General features: G+C 38.3%; 1 protein-coding gene across 4 annotated transcripts in view; it reads left to right on the top strand.

The window, feature by feature from the left end:
* COL12A1 (collagen type XII alpha 1 chain) overlaps positions 1–18964 on the top strand; it is a 117242-nt gene extending 98278 nt beyond the window's left edge. For all 4 annotated transcript variants that reach the window (XM_047858972.1, XM_047858970.1, XM_047858968.1 and 1 more), the window contains 12 exons: positions 1324–1377; positions 2472–2567; positions 3766–3819; positions 4177–4230; positions 7247–7300; positions 8714–8785; positions 11994–12029; positions 12139–12205; positions 13307–13495; positions 14468–14536; positions 15554–15724; positions 16740–18964. In XM_047858972.1, the coding sequence (XP_047714928.1) occupies positions 1324–1377; positions 2472–2567; positions 3766–3819; positions 4177–4230; positions 7247–7300; positions 8714–8785; positions 11994–12029; positions 12139–12205; positions 13307–13495; positions 14468–14536; positions 15554–15724; positions 16740–16750 (927 nt within the window). In that variant the 3' untranslated portion in view covers positions 16751–18964. The remainder of the gene's footprint in view (positions 1–1323; positions 1378–2471; positions 2568–3765; positions 3820–4176; positions 4231–7246; positions 7301–8713; positions 8786–11993; positions 12030–12138; positions 12206–13306; positions 13496–14467; positions 14537–15553; positions 15725–16739) is intronic.
* The last annotated feature ends 261 nt before the right edge of the window (positions 18965–19225 follow it).

Genomic DNA, 19225 nt, shown 5'->3' with positions numbered 1-19225 from the left:
GTGCATAAAATGCTTCCAGCCATCTGTCTTTTCTGGGACAGGCCATTTTTTTGTGGTATGTTTCGAGATCTGAAATGGAATAAATCAAGAAGAAAGTTTGAACACATTGAACACATTTTGTCTAGTCATGCAGGAATGAATGATTGGCTAGTATTCAAGAGCTATCCCCTTAGAGATGTGAATCTGGGTTTCCATCTGTAATCCCATGATTTTGAAAATTTCTTAACATTTCCCGAAAGCTTCTTGTATGTATGCTATGGAGCCATGGATGAGAGGCTGAACACCTTGTTTGGAACCTAGGATATGTATACCTTATGTAGCAGATACATCATGACAATAAGTAGGGAAATTTACATATGTGATGATACCATAAACTCTGGGTGAAAGTATTGGGGTTTGGAATAACTTGGGTAAGAAAGTCTATGACCAGGTCTATTTGTGGGGGAGGGGCACAACACTGAAGATTACAGTGATAGATTTCACTAATCAATGTGGAACCCCTTGATTCAGTTAATCCAGCATGTGACCTGAGCTGGTTTTGTGGAATGGAAGTGATACCTCTAAGCTCTAGTGGTCTCTTAAGAAAATGGTTAATTAACGTAGGAATCGCTCAGAGATTCTCAGAACAACAAATTTTATTGTACTTAGGTCAGAGCAAATAGTGTAGATTGATTTTAGGTTAATTACAAACCAGCTTCTCTCATACAGAATAAAATGTCACTGGAATTATTGACCATTTATTTATTTTTTTATTAACAGTGACTTACCTGATTTATATCTGTAATCATAAAACTATATCCTGATGTAACGTAGATGTTTTTGAGAAGTAAGGATTTTTTAATAAGGTAACATTATTGGATGTCATTATCATATTTATTTCCTCTTTGTTCAGTGAACTCTGATTTCCAGTTACTAAACTACATGTTCTGAGATTCTGAAAGATTCAAGATATTCTTCTCTTTGCATATTATTTTCACTGAAGAATGTGCACTCATATAACTCCAAACAGAATCTTCTCCTTGCTGTATTTAAGTAATGCTTGTTTTTTCTAGTAAGCTTCAAATTTTCAAATAAATTTCAAAATTTGCTAACAATTAAGAAAAGTCCAGAATGTAAAAGTGAGACACTTAAAATGTACAAAGTTATGAAATTCTCTTTCCCCACATATTTGTATGATATGTAAAATTCACTTCAATATTTGTAAGTAACCGTAGAAGTATCAATTGCCTGGAGAATGCTGCTTCTTGATGTAATTTCTGTGTATCGGCTTCTCCCTCCTTTCCTTATATTTACCCTAAAATGTGTTCTTACTATGTATTTTAGGGAGGACCTGGTGCTAAAGGTCCCAGAGGTGAAAGAGGTATCAGTGGGGCAGTTGTAAGTATATTTTATGGTGCGTTTAAGTTTTCGTGTATATGTTGAAGTCTGATTGTTAAAATTTCCACTAAGGGGATATGTGACCTTGAGCAAGTTAGTTCAAGTTTAGTGTGCCTTAGGTAATATAATTACCTCAGTCTTGTCTCTGGATGTCAAGATGATGGATTAGACTAGCCAGAGAAAGAAATGTCCAAGGCATCTCACTGCTATAGGAATTACACATAGGAAATCTGCAGAAGAACCTAAGGGTTCTGCTACAACATGGAGAAATAGAGCAGGTAATCCAATCATTGGGAGACCCACAGGGAGCAGAGCCCCACCAGAAAGCTGGAGGGAGTTGGGAGCAGTTCTGCGGCTCTTTTTTTCACCCTGTCTCAGAGAAAGAGCTGAGCAGCCATGTATATGTTCAGTGGGGGGTCACCGGCCCTTTTCTACCAGGTCCATACTTGTCTTCCATAAGATAACTCAAGCTTATCAGGGCAATATATTATGAAGATGATGTGTGCTTTTAGTCATGATATTACTAATGATAAGCTAACCCAGTTAGGAAAGGGTGAGGCTGGGATGCTAACCCAGTTCCCTGACTCCGAGTTTGTACCTTTTCTACCTGGGCATGTTGCAAAGAAGCTCCAGCATATAGAGCATCTTCTTAGTGGATATCTGTTCTTTCCTTGCTTGTTTTATATACACATTAGTTCCAGAAATAAGGCCAAGTCTAAGAGAAAGCAGGACCAGCCTAAACTAAGAAAATCCACTGAAATTCAAGGTTTGATCTCATATGAATTCTTGAGTATAAATTTATGAATATATCATATCCAGTGTGTTTTACCTCTTTTACAAATCTGCTTCTAATGAGACTTTTGGAAATATAAGTGCTCTTATGAATTTATTGCACTTGAATTGTTCTTTAATGAATAGTAAAGGGAAGAAAGGAATGGCATTAATAAATGCTTTTATAGGTGTGTAGATTTCTAAAATGTTTGCAAACATTATATGACTGATGTCTTAAGACACACCGACAGGCTTCTGATTGGATGTTAGCACTGGAAGTTCATTATGTGACTTTGTGGTTGTTTCTCTCTTGTATGCTTTAGGGGCCCCCTGGCCCTCGTGGAGATACAGGTCCTCCAGGCCCCCAGGGTCCCCCAGGCCCCCAGGGACCCAACGGACTCTCCATTCCGGGAGAACAAGTAAGCACAAAGGCTTTCTGTATTTCAGTGAGGATGGTAGATTAACATTAAGTTGAACTAGAATATTTTTTACTGTATTTTGCCAAACTCAAATGTTTCCTGAGAACTCAACAAGGTCGGCCATTGAAATAACTTCCTATGATTATGATTTCAGATATGCAAATAGTGCATGTAATAATATTTAAATGTGTAGATAAAATTATTGCTACTAATGTGACCTTTAAAAATGAATAAGTAATGCATATATACTTCAACATCCTGAAGGCTTTGAAATTACTTTCAGCATGTGGCAACCCTTTGCTAATATTTATGACCTCAAGGCAAGCTTGCATTGTCTATCTAGGTCGCTACTTCTTTAAAAAACTTTTTAATGAAATTTTTACCTTTTGTTCCAAAAGCTCATCTGAAGTTATAAAAGGTGTTTTTACCTTTTAAGACTCATATTTTATTTAGCTGCTAACATTTTTTTCTATACCTTAAAATAAACAAAAGAATACAGCATATGAATAAGAATATGATAACTGCATAGTTTTAAATTCAAGTCTAAACTCCCTTTTAAGATGCCTTAATATAGGACAGATACATTTTCTTGGCACTTAGAGGAAAAATAATTGATACCAGATAAAGCTGGAAATGAGACATGTGGAGGGATAGGGCTTTCTCACTCAAAAGGGTTGCCTGAATCTACTTTTAGCTTCTTGTGTCCAAAAGGGACTTTTGGGGCTTTTACCTTTCTTACTACTATTATTAAATTAAATATTTCAGTTTTAATTAATTCTACTTTGCCTTTATGACAAGTGTTTTCTAGCATGTAGTTATAAAGACCAAAATTATAACACTTCATTGAATATCTATTAAAATCAGCAACTAATTAAATATATTAAATACAAAATAGTTTTTCTCCCTTCAAATTTTCTTCCTATGAAAATACCTTATGTTAAACTATGTTCTTTTAAAGTAGGTATATCGTCCCATAATTCTATAAAATTATCCTTTAATATTACAAATGGAAATCAGAACACAGCATTTATAGCTTAAAAAGTGAGCATCAATCCAAAAAATGATTTATTTGTCTACCTTCCAAATGTGTTTACATTGTATTTATGAAGTGATGGAGATTTCAGAAGTGACTCCTGTCTCCCCTTTTCACTTCATCTCTGTAAAATGCCTGAGGACTGTTTTCCCATTGCTGCTGTAGGGTCGCCAAGGGATGAAAGGTGATGCTGGAGAGCCAGGACTTCCCGGCCGGACCGTGAGTTGTTCTTGAAGCTACCTCTTTTTTTACTTGTCAGGTGCTGTTTGAAAAGTTGCCCTTGTAGTGCCTCAAAAGGTGAACCCAGAGGAGGCAGCAAAGCAGAAGCCAGGCTATGTGCATCGCATTATTTCCATTTCATACCCTGGTCTTAGTTGTCAGATTTGTGCTGTTCGATTCAAGTGTGGGCATCCTGATGATCATCCACTATATGGCTGGCACTGGGCTTGGTTCTGGTTTTCTGCTTCTTTTCAGAGCCCCCTGAATTTTTTTCAAGCATTTTGAAGAACAAAAAGTATGTTTTCCCATATAAGAAGTATATTATAGCATTTCACTTGTTTGCTTTCTTTTGTGTAGGGAACCCCAGGATTACCTGGCCCACCGGGACCAATGGGACCTCCAGGAGATAGAGTAAGTTTTCTCAGACAGGCTATGATGATGTTGGCAATGATATCACATTGTTGCCTATTAATGAAGAATTATTTTACAATAAAGGACAATAGTGAGATTGCAGAGGTGACAAGTCAGTCTATTCAATTAGAAAGCAAAACCAAAGACACTGCAATCAAGAAGTGATGATGGACTGACTCACTTGGTGCTGTTGTTACGAAAGCCTTGTTGGGCCCATCATGGCCACCCAGTGTGGGCTTCGTGCAGACATGGTGGGTTGCCAGGGATGTCCCATCAAAAGGCTCTTCCTGAACTGGGGACAGGTAGCCATTGACACCATCACTGTTTCAAGAAAAATGAGGGAGTGGGAAGATTCTATGCTTTTTTGCTTTTTCACTTTCAAACTCTAATCTGTGACTCCAACTTTGTGGTGAGGCCACCCAGATCTCCCAGCTTGAGAGTGAGGAAGCTTCTCAGGAAATCATTCCCCTCTTTACGCTCAGCCTTGTTCACCTACCTACTCCCTAGTTCCCTACCACTAATGCTGAAAACAAGGTGCACAGCTGATAGAACATAAACTTTGGAAAGTTAGGTAGACTTTGGTATAGGCATCTGGGCTGGAAAGAAATAAAAGGAAGGAAGGAAGGAAGGAAGGAAGGAAGGAAGGAAGGAACGAAGGAACGAAGGAACAAAGGAAGGAAGGAAGGGAAAGAAACCTGAATTCTGTGTTGGAAGAGAAGAGAAGAAAGGTCAGAAGAGCAAGCCCAAGGACCACAGTGAGAAAGGAAGACTTGTTACCAAGATGGAGTTGGTAGGAATTGGATACATGGGTTGTCTTAAGCATAGATGATTTTCAAAATGAGGCACAGCTTTGGGGACCACTAGAGAGAAACAAAAGAACCACATGAATAGGTATCTAATACATGTGCACCTATGAAAACAACCATAGGTCTTCTCATCCAACCTCACCTAGAGGGAAGCAGCTTTGAAAGTCACTGCCGCTTTGAGAATGGAGAAAAAAAATAAAATTTATCACAAAATTATGCAGATGGCTCAGTTAGACCTGAGGACATTAGGATAAGCTCTTCTTCACCCCAACTTAGATATATGTGTCTTCTAAAAGAAAATGGTTGATCAGATCTAAGTGTTCACGGATGGACACTTTATATGTATAAAATGCTCAGCCTTAAGAAAGAAGGAAATCCTGTCATTTGCAACAACATGGATGAAACTTGAACCTGGGGGACCTTAGTGTAAGTGAAATAAGCCAAACACAGAAAGGTAAATACTGCATGATCTCACTTATGTATGGGATCTAAAAAAAGTTGAACTCATGGAGGCAACTAGTAGAATGGTGGTTGCCAAGGGTAAGGGGCAAGGGGGATATGGAGAGATGTTGGAAAAAGGGTACAAAAAGGCTATGTTGGAGTTGTTATGCAGGATGAATGATCTTTGGAGATCTAATGTACAGCATGGGGACTACAGTTAATAATACTATATGGTGTACCTGAAATTTGCAAATAGAGTAGATCTTTAAATGTTCTCACCACACTCAAAAAATGAGAACTACGTGAGGTGATGTGTATGTCAATTATCTTGGTTGCGGTAATCATTTCACCATGTATACGCATATCAAAACAGGTACATCGTAAATATGTACAACTTTTATTTGTCAATTATACTTCAGTAAAGCTGGGGGAAAAAAGAGAAAATGGTTGATCAAGAAGTTCTTAGGAAGGAGAATTATTCAGAAATATAATACTCACCTAAACAAATAAACAAAAGAGTGTCTTAGACGCTGGAGAAATTTAGATGGAAGATGTGCAATTCAAACTGTCTAAGCAATACCACCAGAGCATTTTTGTTTCTTAAGTGGCTCTCAGAAGCAATGTTGATGTTACATCAGGTGAACTTGGAGTCTGTTTTTTGTGAAGCAGACCTGGGGCTCCCAGAAAACATTCTGAAATCTTTATCTGTATAAGTTTCTGGAGAAAAAAATCAGAGAGTAGTGGTGGTGGAATATTTCTAACACAATTTTAAGGAAATAATTTAAACTTCCTCTGTTATAAAACCAATGGATGCATGGATACTTAGACCAGGCAGTTATCCAAAGGCTCTTGATTTTTGTTAGAATCCAAGAATATGGATGAAATTATCACTGTTATTCCCTGCAGAAAATGAGACAAAAATCTCCTTTGACAGAGGAATGCAAGAGCTATAAAAAAGACCTGACTCAGAAATCCTCTACTGAATTTCAGGGATCTCTCTGTTGGGATGAATGCTAACTGGGTAGCAGAGTGACTCATGCGAGGCAGAGGTCATTTGGCACCGCATGGAGGCAGGTCGTGAGAGCCAACGAGCAAGCCTGCGCAGCAACGCGCGGTGCTCCTGGGGCACATCTCTCTTCCCAGTCAACCTGACACTTGTGCGGATCTGGTCTTTCATGCAAGATGAGGAGCAGCAAACCACTAAAAAATTAGCTGAAGACTGAGGATTTCCTTTCTTTCACGTGGAAGGCAGTCAAGACAACTTTACTCTTTTCTGGGGTGGGGGAGAGAAGTTCACCAGCAGTGGGGACATGGGAAGTCCTTCCCTGACTGGCTGGCCCTTGCTTAGGAAACGGGACAGTTTTGAATCAGATGGTTGGCCTCTCCTTCAGCTTTTATGTTGCTCTTCTCAGCAACATTTCTTTTCATCCCACTTTGATTCTTTCTGGACCAGTTTGTGGACACTGACTTTTTCAGTAGAGAGGTTAGTCTTCCTTTTGGCTTCCTTACAGTCTCACAAAAGCAAAAGTTAGCATCTTTATGAAAGGAGTCTCCTTCTTTGGAGAAGACTAGTTTGACTCTTAAAATGATCAGCAAAGGCATAGCTTAAATTGGGAAGCATTTTGGGGGTATATTTGTTTTTGTACTGAAAGATTACTTGCAGCTGGGTTAAATACTTCACCCTTCACTCTTACCAGTCTCTTTAGCATCTTTCCTTTTCACTTGGTCATTATTTCACTAATTCATAATTAATTTTATGTTTACAATAGGGCTTTACTGGAAAAGATGGTGCAATGGGACCCAGGGGACCCCCTGGGCCACCGGTAAGAACTGAATGGGTTACATTGTTGTCTCCCCACCCCAAAATCCCTACCCCCACTTGCTAGGGAAAAGCCCAGTAACCTGGCTTTTGAGGCACATTCTATCTGTACTATGGGGTGCACTGTCAAGGGAGCTGTTTGTTTTATTTTCCTAAATCAAAATGGGCTGGAGAAAACAGATGTGTTAAAATACAGAGTCTGTTTAATCAAGTTACATTTGAAAAATAGAAAAATACTCCTAAGTGACTTGACCACTAGTTGGCTAGTGCCCCAGTTCCTTCCAGCCCCACATCGAGTGGTGGGGTTTTAAGACCTTACCGGTTACTTCCTATTCTAAAACTTTGATAAGCTGTGGTGTGTGACGTTTCAGTTTTAAGGGAATTTATTATTGAACACTATCAGTCATTCTGAGGAAGTAAATTTACCCTAGATCTTCTAATTAAGATCTTTTGGGGAAAACACCAAAGCCAGTGATTTTGAGAGTGGCATCTAGATGCCTGCATCCAGGTGACATCATAATTAACTTGTCTGAAGTGATGGATGATCTTCATGTCTTATGGCAGGATATGAAGACATGAGGGCATATGTTAAACAATGTTAATTATTGATGTCTAATGAACATTCAACATTATATATGTTCTCAGGTAAAGGAGAGTTTAAATGTATAGTAAACTTGCATTTTAAATATTTACTACAGAGCTTAATATTTGCATAATTGATGAAGTAAAGGATTATTTGTTTTACAGAATTTGATGATCAAGTTTAAGGAAATTTTAGGCTTTAGAACATAAAGTATTGGTTAGTAGATATTACATATATTCTACTAAAATATGGCTAAGATTTTTGAAACTGTGTTAAAAGCTATGGTTTGGAGGAGGTGAAGGGTGCTGAGATGATAGAAAAAAGTGGAAGTTTAGAGAAGGCACCAACGAAACAGTGAATTTCTAGGCTGAGACCAAGACTCCCAGCAACAAGGGAAGACTGTGCCACGGTGGTACCTGATTTAGCATAGAAACAGCTACTTTCTTAATTTCTTCCCCAACCAAAGTTTTCACTACTGTCTTTTGAGGGGTTTTCCGGTTTTGTAATAGAAATGAACTAAAAAATAGGGATTGCTTTCTGCAAATTCATTTTGTAACCAATTTATGAGAATCACAGTCTATGAATTGTGAAACTGATTATATGTATCTATATATTTTTCAAGTGGTCTTAAAATATATTTTAGAACTATACACACCATAAATACTGAGAATTTTCAAAATTTTTTCTTTCGTGCTATCTTAAAATTTGGTTTTACTCTCTCTATTGTATGCTGTTTCTGTTACAGGCTTTTAGAGCTGGCCACATTTGTTAGTTTACTTTAGGTGGGCTTTTTCTTTCATCGCATCATTCCCTTTCTCGGCCTGTGTATTTCAGGGAAGCCCAGGCTCTCCAGGAGTCACAGGACCTAGTGGGAAACCAGGAAAACCTGGAGACCATGGCAGACCAGTAAGTGGACAGATTGCATGTCTGGAGTCATTTCTCTGCGGCCATAAATAATGAGGATGTTGCCAAGGCTTTGGCGTATTTATGTTATCTCTGCTGTAATGTGTTTGAAGCATTTGTTGAAACTATGCGAAACCCATGGATTTAACTTGGTACCAGTTCTAAAGTTTTTCTCTCTGAGTTATAATATTCTGGGATGAAAATTGTGGTCATAGGGTTTCTTTAAAAGGAGAATGGGATTTTGAGCCAAGACATATTTCTGCACTGTATAAACACTCAAAGCTGGGTCAGCAGAATAATTCTTTTATTTAGGAGCGGTATGCTGCTTAAGATAGAAAAATACATGATGGTGCGTGGTGCCTTCATTTGTAGTTTATAGATGTTAACCCTTGATGAGTGTCAGCCAGCCATGCATTTAGTCATTTCTCTTTCATCAAGGCTGCTAGACGGTAGTCCTAGGATTAAAAGGATTTCTCTGATCCGCTATTTTACTTTTTTATACTGTCCTGTTGCAATTCACATACAGTTTAACTTCCTTTTGGTCAGATGGCCTGGTTAAAATAACGGCATTATGCATATCTGGCATTTCCACATTGGTACCTCCAAAACTGAATTTGAAGTTCTAAAATTGCCAATCCAGAAGTATTCGTAATGACCATTGAGCATCATATTCTTCTTTACAACCTTTTTCTTATTTGTATGTGTGAAGTGTGAATTTATTTTAAGCAGTTTATTTGTCTGAAATGAATTTTAAAACATAAAAATTTATCTCCAAGATAAGTAAGTCCAACTGTTAGCAATGACACTAATCTATCAGGGCTGTTCTCGGGACGGAACTATTTTTTTAAGTATTGTCCGAATTATATAAACCCAAGTTTAAAAACTGTCTAATGTCAAAGAAACTTAGGGTAGAATCTTTATGTGACACGGCCTGCCTTCTACGTTTACATAAAATTAAGCAAGCAGCATTAAGATGAAAGGACCCCTGATATATTTTACAATCTGTGTATACCCTAGCACATGAATTTACTACTCTCTTTTCCTCAGTGAATCATAGCAGGAACTTCACAAGAGCAGTTAAAAGCACATGGAACTTTTCTACCCATTCACAATTCTATTTCATTTGAGTATTACTGAAATGGAGTCTTACATAAGAATATACCAGATGTAATTGATGGCTGGAACTAGAAACCTAAAAGAAATTTCTGCTTCCTTTACTTGAAATGTGATCTCTAGATACTGGCAATAAAGATGATTTCTACAAATCATATATACTAGAACAATCTCACAGTGGCAGTAAATTAAAAAAAACACACACACACCAGGAACAATCTCAAAGTAGCAGTAAATGTAAAACAAAACAAAACAGAAATTCCTTGCAATTTACAGAAGGCTCCAAACTAAGTAATAGTAGCGTTTCTGTAAGAGTCTAGAATTTTGGCAAAGGGAGAACCAAACTCCAGTTTCTTCTTATCATTTGGTAACATTTTTTGGACCTTCCCTACCTTCTTTTTCCCCTTTATTTTCCTCATCCTTCTAAAGTAGAAAATTGTCCCTCCTTTTCTTCTCTTTTCTAACTTACCTTTAATTTCTGAAACTAAAACTAGCAGATGGGTATAGAAAGGTCTTAGCAGAGAGCTTGGCTGTTGGCTTATATCATTAGCTCTTGTAAGCAGTTGGTATCTTCTCGCTAACTTGTAACACATGATGTTGTCGGGCGGATGTTTCAAGGAACTTCTTGTGGAATATTTTTTATCATTGACTCAAAACCTTTTTGTTTAGTGACTAAATGTGCTAGTACATGTTTTTGTGTTCTGGGGTCTGGGGATACAACAGTAAACAAGACAAAGTCCTGGCCCTCATGGGGATTCTAGTGGGGGATATAGACCAAAACGTGTACGTAAACAATATAGTTTCTAGCAGTGTTGAGTGATGTGAAGAAAAAGAAGCAGAGTGAGGGCCAAGGGAGTAATTGTGATAGTGAGAAGGTGGCTATTTTAGATATAGTCATCAGGGAGCCTGTTGTAGGAGGTGACACTGGAGTGGATGGAGGGAGAGCTGTTTGAAAATCTGTGGGAAGAAGATCCAGGTATGAACAAAAGCCTCAAGTGAAGAATGATTGAAGAATGAGTCTGGCATATGAAAGGAACCACAGAGAGGCCTGTGTACCTGAACTGAAGGGAGTTGAGGGGAAGAAGAGTAGCAGGCAAGACCAGAGAGCTGGACAAGGTGATTGTGTGGACCATCTAGCCCATGACATGTAATTCTTATTTCATGCTAAGTATGGTGGGCGCTTAGAGCTAAAAGAGTGACCTAATCTTATTTTCCTTTTAAAGATATCACTCTGGCTTCTGTGTGGAAAATAGACTCTAGAGAGGAAGAATGGGAAAACAGGAAGAGCAGTGAGGAAGATATTGGAGTTCTTTAGGCAAAATTCTTAGGGACTGTAAGAGGTGGTTCGGTTTGGGACATTACGTGAGCAGTGGGTTTGTCAATGGTTTAGATGTTCCTTTCATGATAGCAGTTGGCAGCCTAGAAACAAATTATGGAAAAATAAAACCTTCTGACACTATAGAAAACTTTTTTCAAGATCCTCTCATGGCCAGTGAGAGGCTTGACAGAGTAGGGACAAATATTCTGTGGCTGTGTTTAGATGTGGGACCACTTTAGTAAGAGAGACACATGGTTCCTTTTATACTCAGTGCACACACACACACACACAAAATAATTGCAAGAAGTTAGAGATATATATTTAGTTAGGAAATTGACTCAATTCCCACTGGTTCTTACTAGAACTGAACCAAGATTAACCTCATGGACAATCTACAGAAACAATCTGAGCTACCCAGCCATGGTGATGTAAAGGAAAGAATAATGGTACCAAGGGCAATTTCTCATCTGTATTTTAGTTCCAGGCTTATATTGTGAATGGCATCATAAATGCATGCAGACTACACAATTTCTAAATGTGTAATCATAAAATTCACATCTCAACACTAATTTGGAGGATACGTGCTTCTATGAGAGACAAGGACAGAAAGATTCCTTTTTACAGACAAGCAAAATGCAAGTAAGATGGATATAAATATGAAGTGTCATTTTGCTAATCTGTTAGAAAGCAGACCTTGCTCTCTTTCATCATCATGTCTGTTCGTGAATCATTTTAGATCATGTTTGTCAGTTTCTAATCTACGAAATTCCTGTATTTCAGGGTCCATCTGGATTGAAAGGAGAGAAGGGCGATAGAGTATGTATTTCTTAAAATCTGATTTACTTTTTTATTTTGTGTGTTAAACATTGAAGTCTGAAACTATAGAAATAATATGCTAATGATTCTCATTGATTTGATCAACAAGGGAGACATTGCTTCCCAGAACATGATGCGAGCAGTTGCAAGACAAGTCTGTGAACAATTGATAAGTGGTAAAATTTCTTTTATTTTTAATGTATGAATGCTTTTTAAATTTGTTGCAGGAAAATGCAGAGTTTGAGTCACAAAGTTTCTAAGATATATGTTCCTATTTCATTGTGATGATCTCTTATTTTTATACGTTCTTGGTTTTGTATCTGGTCCGATAAAACTAGTCATATGTTAATGACTGTCATTAAGATAAAACAAGAACCCAAAGTAAAATAATAGCCTGTTATCCTATACTTAATCTGATACAGAATCATATTTTGAAAGGGCTTTTCAATTTCCTTGTTAGGATTTTTACTGATCTTCATCAGGATACATGTAGTAGCAGCAAACACTGGATTTTTAAAGTTATAAACTTTAAATTATTCTATGACTTTAAGGAAGGGGGCCCATCAAGATTAATTTGATCATAGAAAGTGCATATTGGTGGTGACCTTTTTATTGCCTCCTTATTTTTCACAGACTCTTTCTTCTTATTTTATGAAGCCTATTAAGTAATAAAGCTCAGTGCCTACAAACAGCATGGCTTTAAACTCAGGGTTTGCTACTTCAGAAGTCTTAACAGTGTTTCTTGAAGTGTGATCCTGAGGGAAACCTGCATAAATCACCTATATTGCTCGTTAACAATGAGTGTTCCTGGGCCACACCCTAAACATAGTGACTTATTGTCTTTGGAGATGAGGCCCAGAGATCTGTATTTTTCAATGTATCCTATACGCGATTCAATTTACACTAACACCTGATTATCATTCTAGGTACATGCACACAAAAAATTGCTTAATTCAAGAAAGGTTCTCTTTTGAATGACATCATCTGGCAAACCACAGGGCTTTATATCAGAGCCCTATCAAACTTTTGCAGTTCTTTTATGTTTATAGTAATGCTGTGGCTTACTGGTCAGTATTTTTGTGGAGACACATGTTTATCAGGAATCATTTTGTCCTAGATGACTGGAGTGTTTTATTTTATTTTTAGGCTTCTAATTAGAATGTGTCCTGGAGGGGGAGGAATAGAGATGGATTTCACTAGACACTAAGAGAAGAGTTTCACCATCTCATCCCTTCCCTACTGGGTTTCTTACTAACAAGTCTTATTTCTGTTTGTAGGTCAGATGAGCAGATTCAATCAGATGCTGAATCAGATTCCAAATGATTATCACTCCAATCGCAACCAACCAGGCCCACCGGGTCCCCCAGGCCCTCCTGGCAGTGCGGGAGCCAGAGGAGAACCGGGACCTGGGGGGCGACCAGGCTTCCCTGGCACACCAGGGATGCAGGGGCCCCCGGGTGAACGAGGTGGGCATCTCTGGCCACTGTGCAGGGCTAAAGAAAGGAATTTGCAAGTGGGGGATCTGGGTCGGGTTGAAAAGCACGTGGAAGGCTGAACCTGGCAAACTGCTTTAATTACTCTTGTTTGGACAGCCCCAGAAAAACTGTGTGTCCACGAACCCGTTATTTTCTTTAGGCAGCCGCAGGCCATAGAGATCCGTATCTTAGAACATGGGAAGATTTTGTCAGGAGATCTCAGTAAAGATAATGCTATGTTCTGATTGTTTGTTGTTATTGTTGATGGGAAAAACTATATTTTGGCAAACTCACTCAGACGCTAAAATATTATTAATTATTGTGACTAGCAATGTGCTTAATGTACATTGAATGTACTTAGAATGTACTTAAGCAGCCTTACAGTTTTAGATCCAAATTCTTTTAGTTCCTTTGTTCAGGGCTTGGCACTGGTCTTACGTGTTTGTTTGGCTTTAATTTCATGGTAGATAAGTGTCATTGAAGGAAAAGAAGAAAAATAGAATTATTTAATTCCAGATGTTTCGGGATGCTGGGTGTTCCCTTTTGTCAAAGCAGCAGTTAATATTCTGGGGAAAAATTTAGATGCTTCTATAATTCTAACGGTTTGGATGCTATGCAATAGAGCTATTAAAGAGCTACCTTTAAGATGTGTCTGAATGAGTTGTAACTATGTAGTCAAGATTCCTGTTCTTAATTACTATTTCTAAAAAAAATATAATAGACATGTTTGTTTTCTTCAAATAATTTTCCCCCTGACTTGTAGCCAGATTTGTTTCTTGGCCATGAATCTGGAATTACCCAAATGTCTAGAAAGAATTTGGCTTAAAGAGTGAACGTCTGTGAAAAATTAGTTTCTGCTTTCACTAAAAGAAGTGAATTACTTGAATTAAGTATTATCAGTTAAGATGAAAACTACATGTTTCCAGATAATTTTCTCCCTGTTCTCTTTCTGTCCTCCCTCAGGTTTGCCGGGAGAGAAGGGGGAAAGGGGTATTGGATCTCCGGGACCTCGAGGGCTGCCTGGCCCCCCAGGTACGTTTGGTAGTAAATCAAATAAGTAAACAGCATAAATACTGAGAGTATACAACCCTAAGAGATTCACAATCTCATCCTGTTAGCTTCAGGCAGGCCTGTCATTGTGAATATATTTTAGCAAGAAGTTCAACTTGTATAAACCTGCTCATTTTTATGTTCTCTTTGTTCAAAAAAAAATGTTTGAATGTGTTCTATTAAGCACTCACTGTAACTTTAATATATGAGGGTATGGGTTTTAATGACACAGAGGGTTACTGTTTTCTTTTTTATGGAATTCCCATTTGTTTTGTTTGGCCACATAGCCTTTAAGGATGGTGTTATTTCCTGTTTCTTCTAGTATTCTTCAAGATGTTGCTAGCGGCTGAGAAAATATATTCTCACTAAAAATCCTGACACATTGCAAGATTTCATTCACAGTTTCTTTATTGATGTTTTAGAAAGAAAGAATAGTTGTCCAGTTGTTTTATGCATTTCATTTACTAGATTGAAAATGATTTCTTGTTTTTCTTCATTATAAGGTCCATGAGACCCTGTAACCAAGGTCAGCCCTAGTGGTTAAATCTTTACATTTGTGTTAACCATAAATACGTATAACTTGATCCAGAAATAACATTACTTTACATAGTCTGGAGGTGTGGGGCAGGCACTCCCATGTTCTCCTGGCAGTCTAACACGGCTAATATAACCATTTCCTTCAGATAGTTTTATCTCTGTAAGAGTGGGAACCATCCAGGGAACTCACTGGGATCTTTAGTTTGGCTTAATTCTTGGTAAGTCAGTTTTCTTTGGATACAATCGTTAAAGTAGTTGTATTTCTGTCACTAATTCTTGATGGATCACTGGTAAGAAAGTTTCACACTTTGGTTCATACTGGTGATTTCTTAAGGAAATATTTTCTTACCATACACTAGTGCATCATGTCGTCTTGAGGCAATGGTGGTGTGGAAGAATTGTGGACTGCCTCAGGAGATGTATTTGACAAGAGGGGAAATCTCTGTTTTAACCCCATACTAGGTCCACAAGGAGAATCCAGAACGGGTCCACCAGGGTCCACAGGTTCAAGAGGTCCTCCTGGCCCCCCAGGTCGTCCTGGAAACTCAGGTATCCGAGGCCCCCCAGGTCCTCCTGGATACTGTGATTCATCCCAGTGTGCCAGCATCCCATACAATGGGCAAGGCTATCCAGGTATGTTGTTGCCATTGTAGGAACCCAAATTCACCTGAATTTAGAACCTTTATGGAAATGAAGTTCCCTAGGATTGAAGGAAGGTTGATTTGAGGATTTTTTGAAGATATAAACTCTTTCAGTTGTGTGTTTTGATTATGCAGTAATGTTCTCTCTCAAAGCATAAAACATGACTTCACTGTTAGGGGTCAAATGGTTATTTGCTCTTCCTTCCTATATTTCTACATTTGCCCAATCCCATCATAAATCTCTCCTTATTTCTTCTGGGAGTTCAAAGAATGCTATAACATGACTTTTTTTTTTTAAACCTAAAGATTGGGAAGAGAGATTTGTGAATATAATTATAGAATATCAAGAATACATACTAAAAAATTGTTTTTGGGAATCTGATGTTGAGGCAAACTTTTTGTTGACATGGTGCAGACAACTGAAAATAATACACTGTCTCATCCTGTCCATAGCATTAAAGCTCCTAAAATCTGGGACTTAATTTTTTTCTTTTAAAGAGTTGGTAGTGCATATCTAGTGTCTGACAGTTACAGAGGCCAGGTGTCTTACGCCTGATTTTGGGGAGTGTGGAGACAAGGGAGATATGCTGATCTGGGAATGAGAAACTCATGCTGTGGTCAGAGGTGACCTTTTCATCAGCGCACCCTCAAGCATCTTGCAAGTTTTAAAAATGATACTGCTGTTTGATATGGTTGGCTACTAGCAAATAGTGCATGAGTAGTTGATATCTAAGTATCTATATATCTATATATTTATGTGCATACTTATATATGACCAAAGTAGTAATTTTAATATAAATTTCTCATGCAGCTCATTCACAAAATTATAATTTAATTCTTTATAAAATAAATTTTAATTACCTCTGCCTTATGGTATGTGTGAATAACTGTAAATATATGGATATATATATATATATTTTAACCATTACATACTTAGATGGATGTGTATATATATTTTTTGCATAGTAATTCAACTTTTAAAAACTATCATCTTTGACCTGTTTCAGGTTCCGGCTAACAAATTTTCTAAGTCGCCAGTGCTGCTTACAGTTTGAATACATGAAAATCCTGTTTCTGAGATGTTTGCGCACGTGCTTATTAGGAAATGAGTCTGTATGGAAATTTCACCACAGATATATGGTTAAAGAACTGGGTGGACATCATAAAGGAGGGTGGAGACTCTTTATACTAACTTGAATGAGACAAAAGCAGTGGTGTTAGTTTATAAGCCTGATGCATTTCAGTAATAATATAGAAAAGTATTATTAAAAAAAAAAGTTCAAACACACAACCATGAGGAGCCTCAGTTGTGAAAGAGGCGCATAATAAAACTACTAACCAGCGGAGATTATGCCATTTGGAGAAAAACAATTAACCTGGTTAAAGGGAAATGTCTTATGTAAATAATAAACTAATTGTGGCTTGTAAATGATTTGTATGTGATCCTGTCCACTAAAATCACTTAACAATTCTACAATAAGCTTCTGCATCCAAGCCTGCTGCTTGCTCTATGCCGGAATAACACCGAATGGAATCTCCTCATCTCTTGCTTGTTAGCGATGTGTCTGATTCAGGGCATGTGTCTTACTATTATTATTTTTTGTACATGTACTCTCATTTGGGTTTTGTAATTGCAATTTTCAAACCAAAGTTTTATAGCCACTTTTTCTTCTTCCTGTTTAACTGTCGTCACTGGTGTTCCTCACCCACCGACTGTAACTCAGTCTGTGGGAGAGACAGCCACAGAAAATGTCATGTACTGTATATTACCTGGTGATAGTTGATTCTCACCTCCAGCGTTCAGTTTCTAGGAGCCAATAAAACCTTCCCTTATCTCCTCATCTTTCCAAATTGTTCTTTGAATTCAGGAGTTTGAACTCCTGCACAGTTGCGAAAATCCTACCTAGGTTTCTGCGTTTACAGTTATTTGGCCCAGCCTCTGACCCTTCCCAGGTATTTGTGCAATGATTGTATTTACCGCTGGATCCTTGAAGGTTAAAAAAAAAAAGTGCCATTTCATTATTTGATCATCAGCAAATTCTCTCAGCAAATGGACGTAATCAGGACATTGTAACTTCTCTATTTATAGCTATGAGATAAGACTGGATTGCCATCACCTCGGGTGATGATTTAGCTTTTGCTGTGTGTGTGCCTTCCAAATCATGCCATAACTGTAATGTTGAATCGGACAGAGCCGTTCGTGCCCGAGGGCGGGGCCTACCTGCCCGAGCGGGAGCCCTTCATCGTGCCGGTGGAGCCCGAGCGGACGGCGGACGAGTACGAAGACTACGGCGCCGACGAGCCTGGCGACGAGGATCCTCCCCACGCGCGCTGGCGGCGCGCCCTGCCCCGCGGCCCTGGGCTGTGAACCTGAAACCGCGGGCAGCGCAGCCACGCTGGGGGAGGTGTTGGGATTTTCATTTACAGGTCAGACAGAGAGGTGTACGTCTTATCTGCGATGTGTCTTCCGGCGTTGCTTCATCCAAGAGTACGCTTTCTGATTGTAGAGAACCTTGTTTCTGCAGGAAACCTAGCTCGCTGCACGCAGTCTTGTAGACATTTTTGCCTTTGCCCTTGAAATGCTTGCAAAATGCCCCAAAGATGCAAGGAGAGAACGCGCCTTGTGCCTTTAGTTAGCACAAAGGGCAGCCTCAGTGAAACTCTTAGGTTAAGCAGTAAGTCCTGGAACCCCAGGACTACTGTATATTTCGAGAAGGCAGTTCATCTTTTACAAAACTTTTTTTGCAATTCAGTTACACCACGATTCAAGTAATTCCCCTCCTCAAACCAAAACGGAGGGAAAAAACAACTCCATTGCAATTATTTATCTTCCTCTTCTATCTTCTGTTCTACATTAGGGCATAGAATGCTCTTATACATCTCCTTTAACAACCACAAACCTTAAGCCATGTAGCTGAAATTATTGTATCAACTGGATACAGTTCCATATTGCCTTAAACCTCCTTGTTTTAGACACACTAACATTTATGCCAAATTGCAGATTATTCTGCCGAGACGGAATTGCATGTTTGTGTTGTATATTTAGTATGAACTTTTTTTTTCAGAACATAATGTTTCTTAGTTATCAAAAGCAGTTGGAAAATGTTTGCAAGACTATGAACATAGAATTGCTGCTTTTATATTTTAACTGCAGATTGTGAATTTCACTGCCTTATATTATTTATTTCTGAAACAAAAGAGGCATTTTTCAATAAAACTACTGAAAATTTGACCTGGTATGTTTTTTTCTTTGAGTGGCCTTTTGGAGTGTTTAGGCGGTTGTCACAACAAACAAGTTTATATCCTTGGATACGGACACACATCTTGCTAATACTATTAAATTATGCTAAATAACTTTAGATTTTTAATGATATGGTGAAGTCATAGAGAATGTTGAGAGCCTTAAAAAGCTCAGCAGATTCCAAAGGCTTTATTAGGAATGTAGAGGATGTGTGGGTTGGTGGAAAAACAACTAGGTATCCTAGGAGACCCC

This window comes from Prionailurus viverrinus, chromosome B2, assembly GCF_022837055.1.
Source record: "Prionailurus viverrinus isolate Anna chromosome B2, UM_Priviv_1.0, whole genome shotgun sequence".
In the NCBI taxonomy this organism is placed as follows: domain Eukaryota; kingdom Metazoa; phylum Chordata; class Mammalia; order Carnivora; family Felidae; genus Prionailurus; species Prionailurus viverrinus.
Note: the sequence above shows the minus strand (reverse complement) of the source record. Positions and strands in the feature narration are given on the sequence as shown.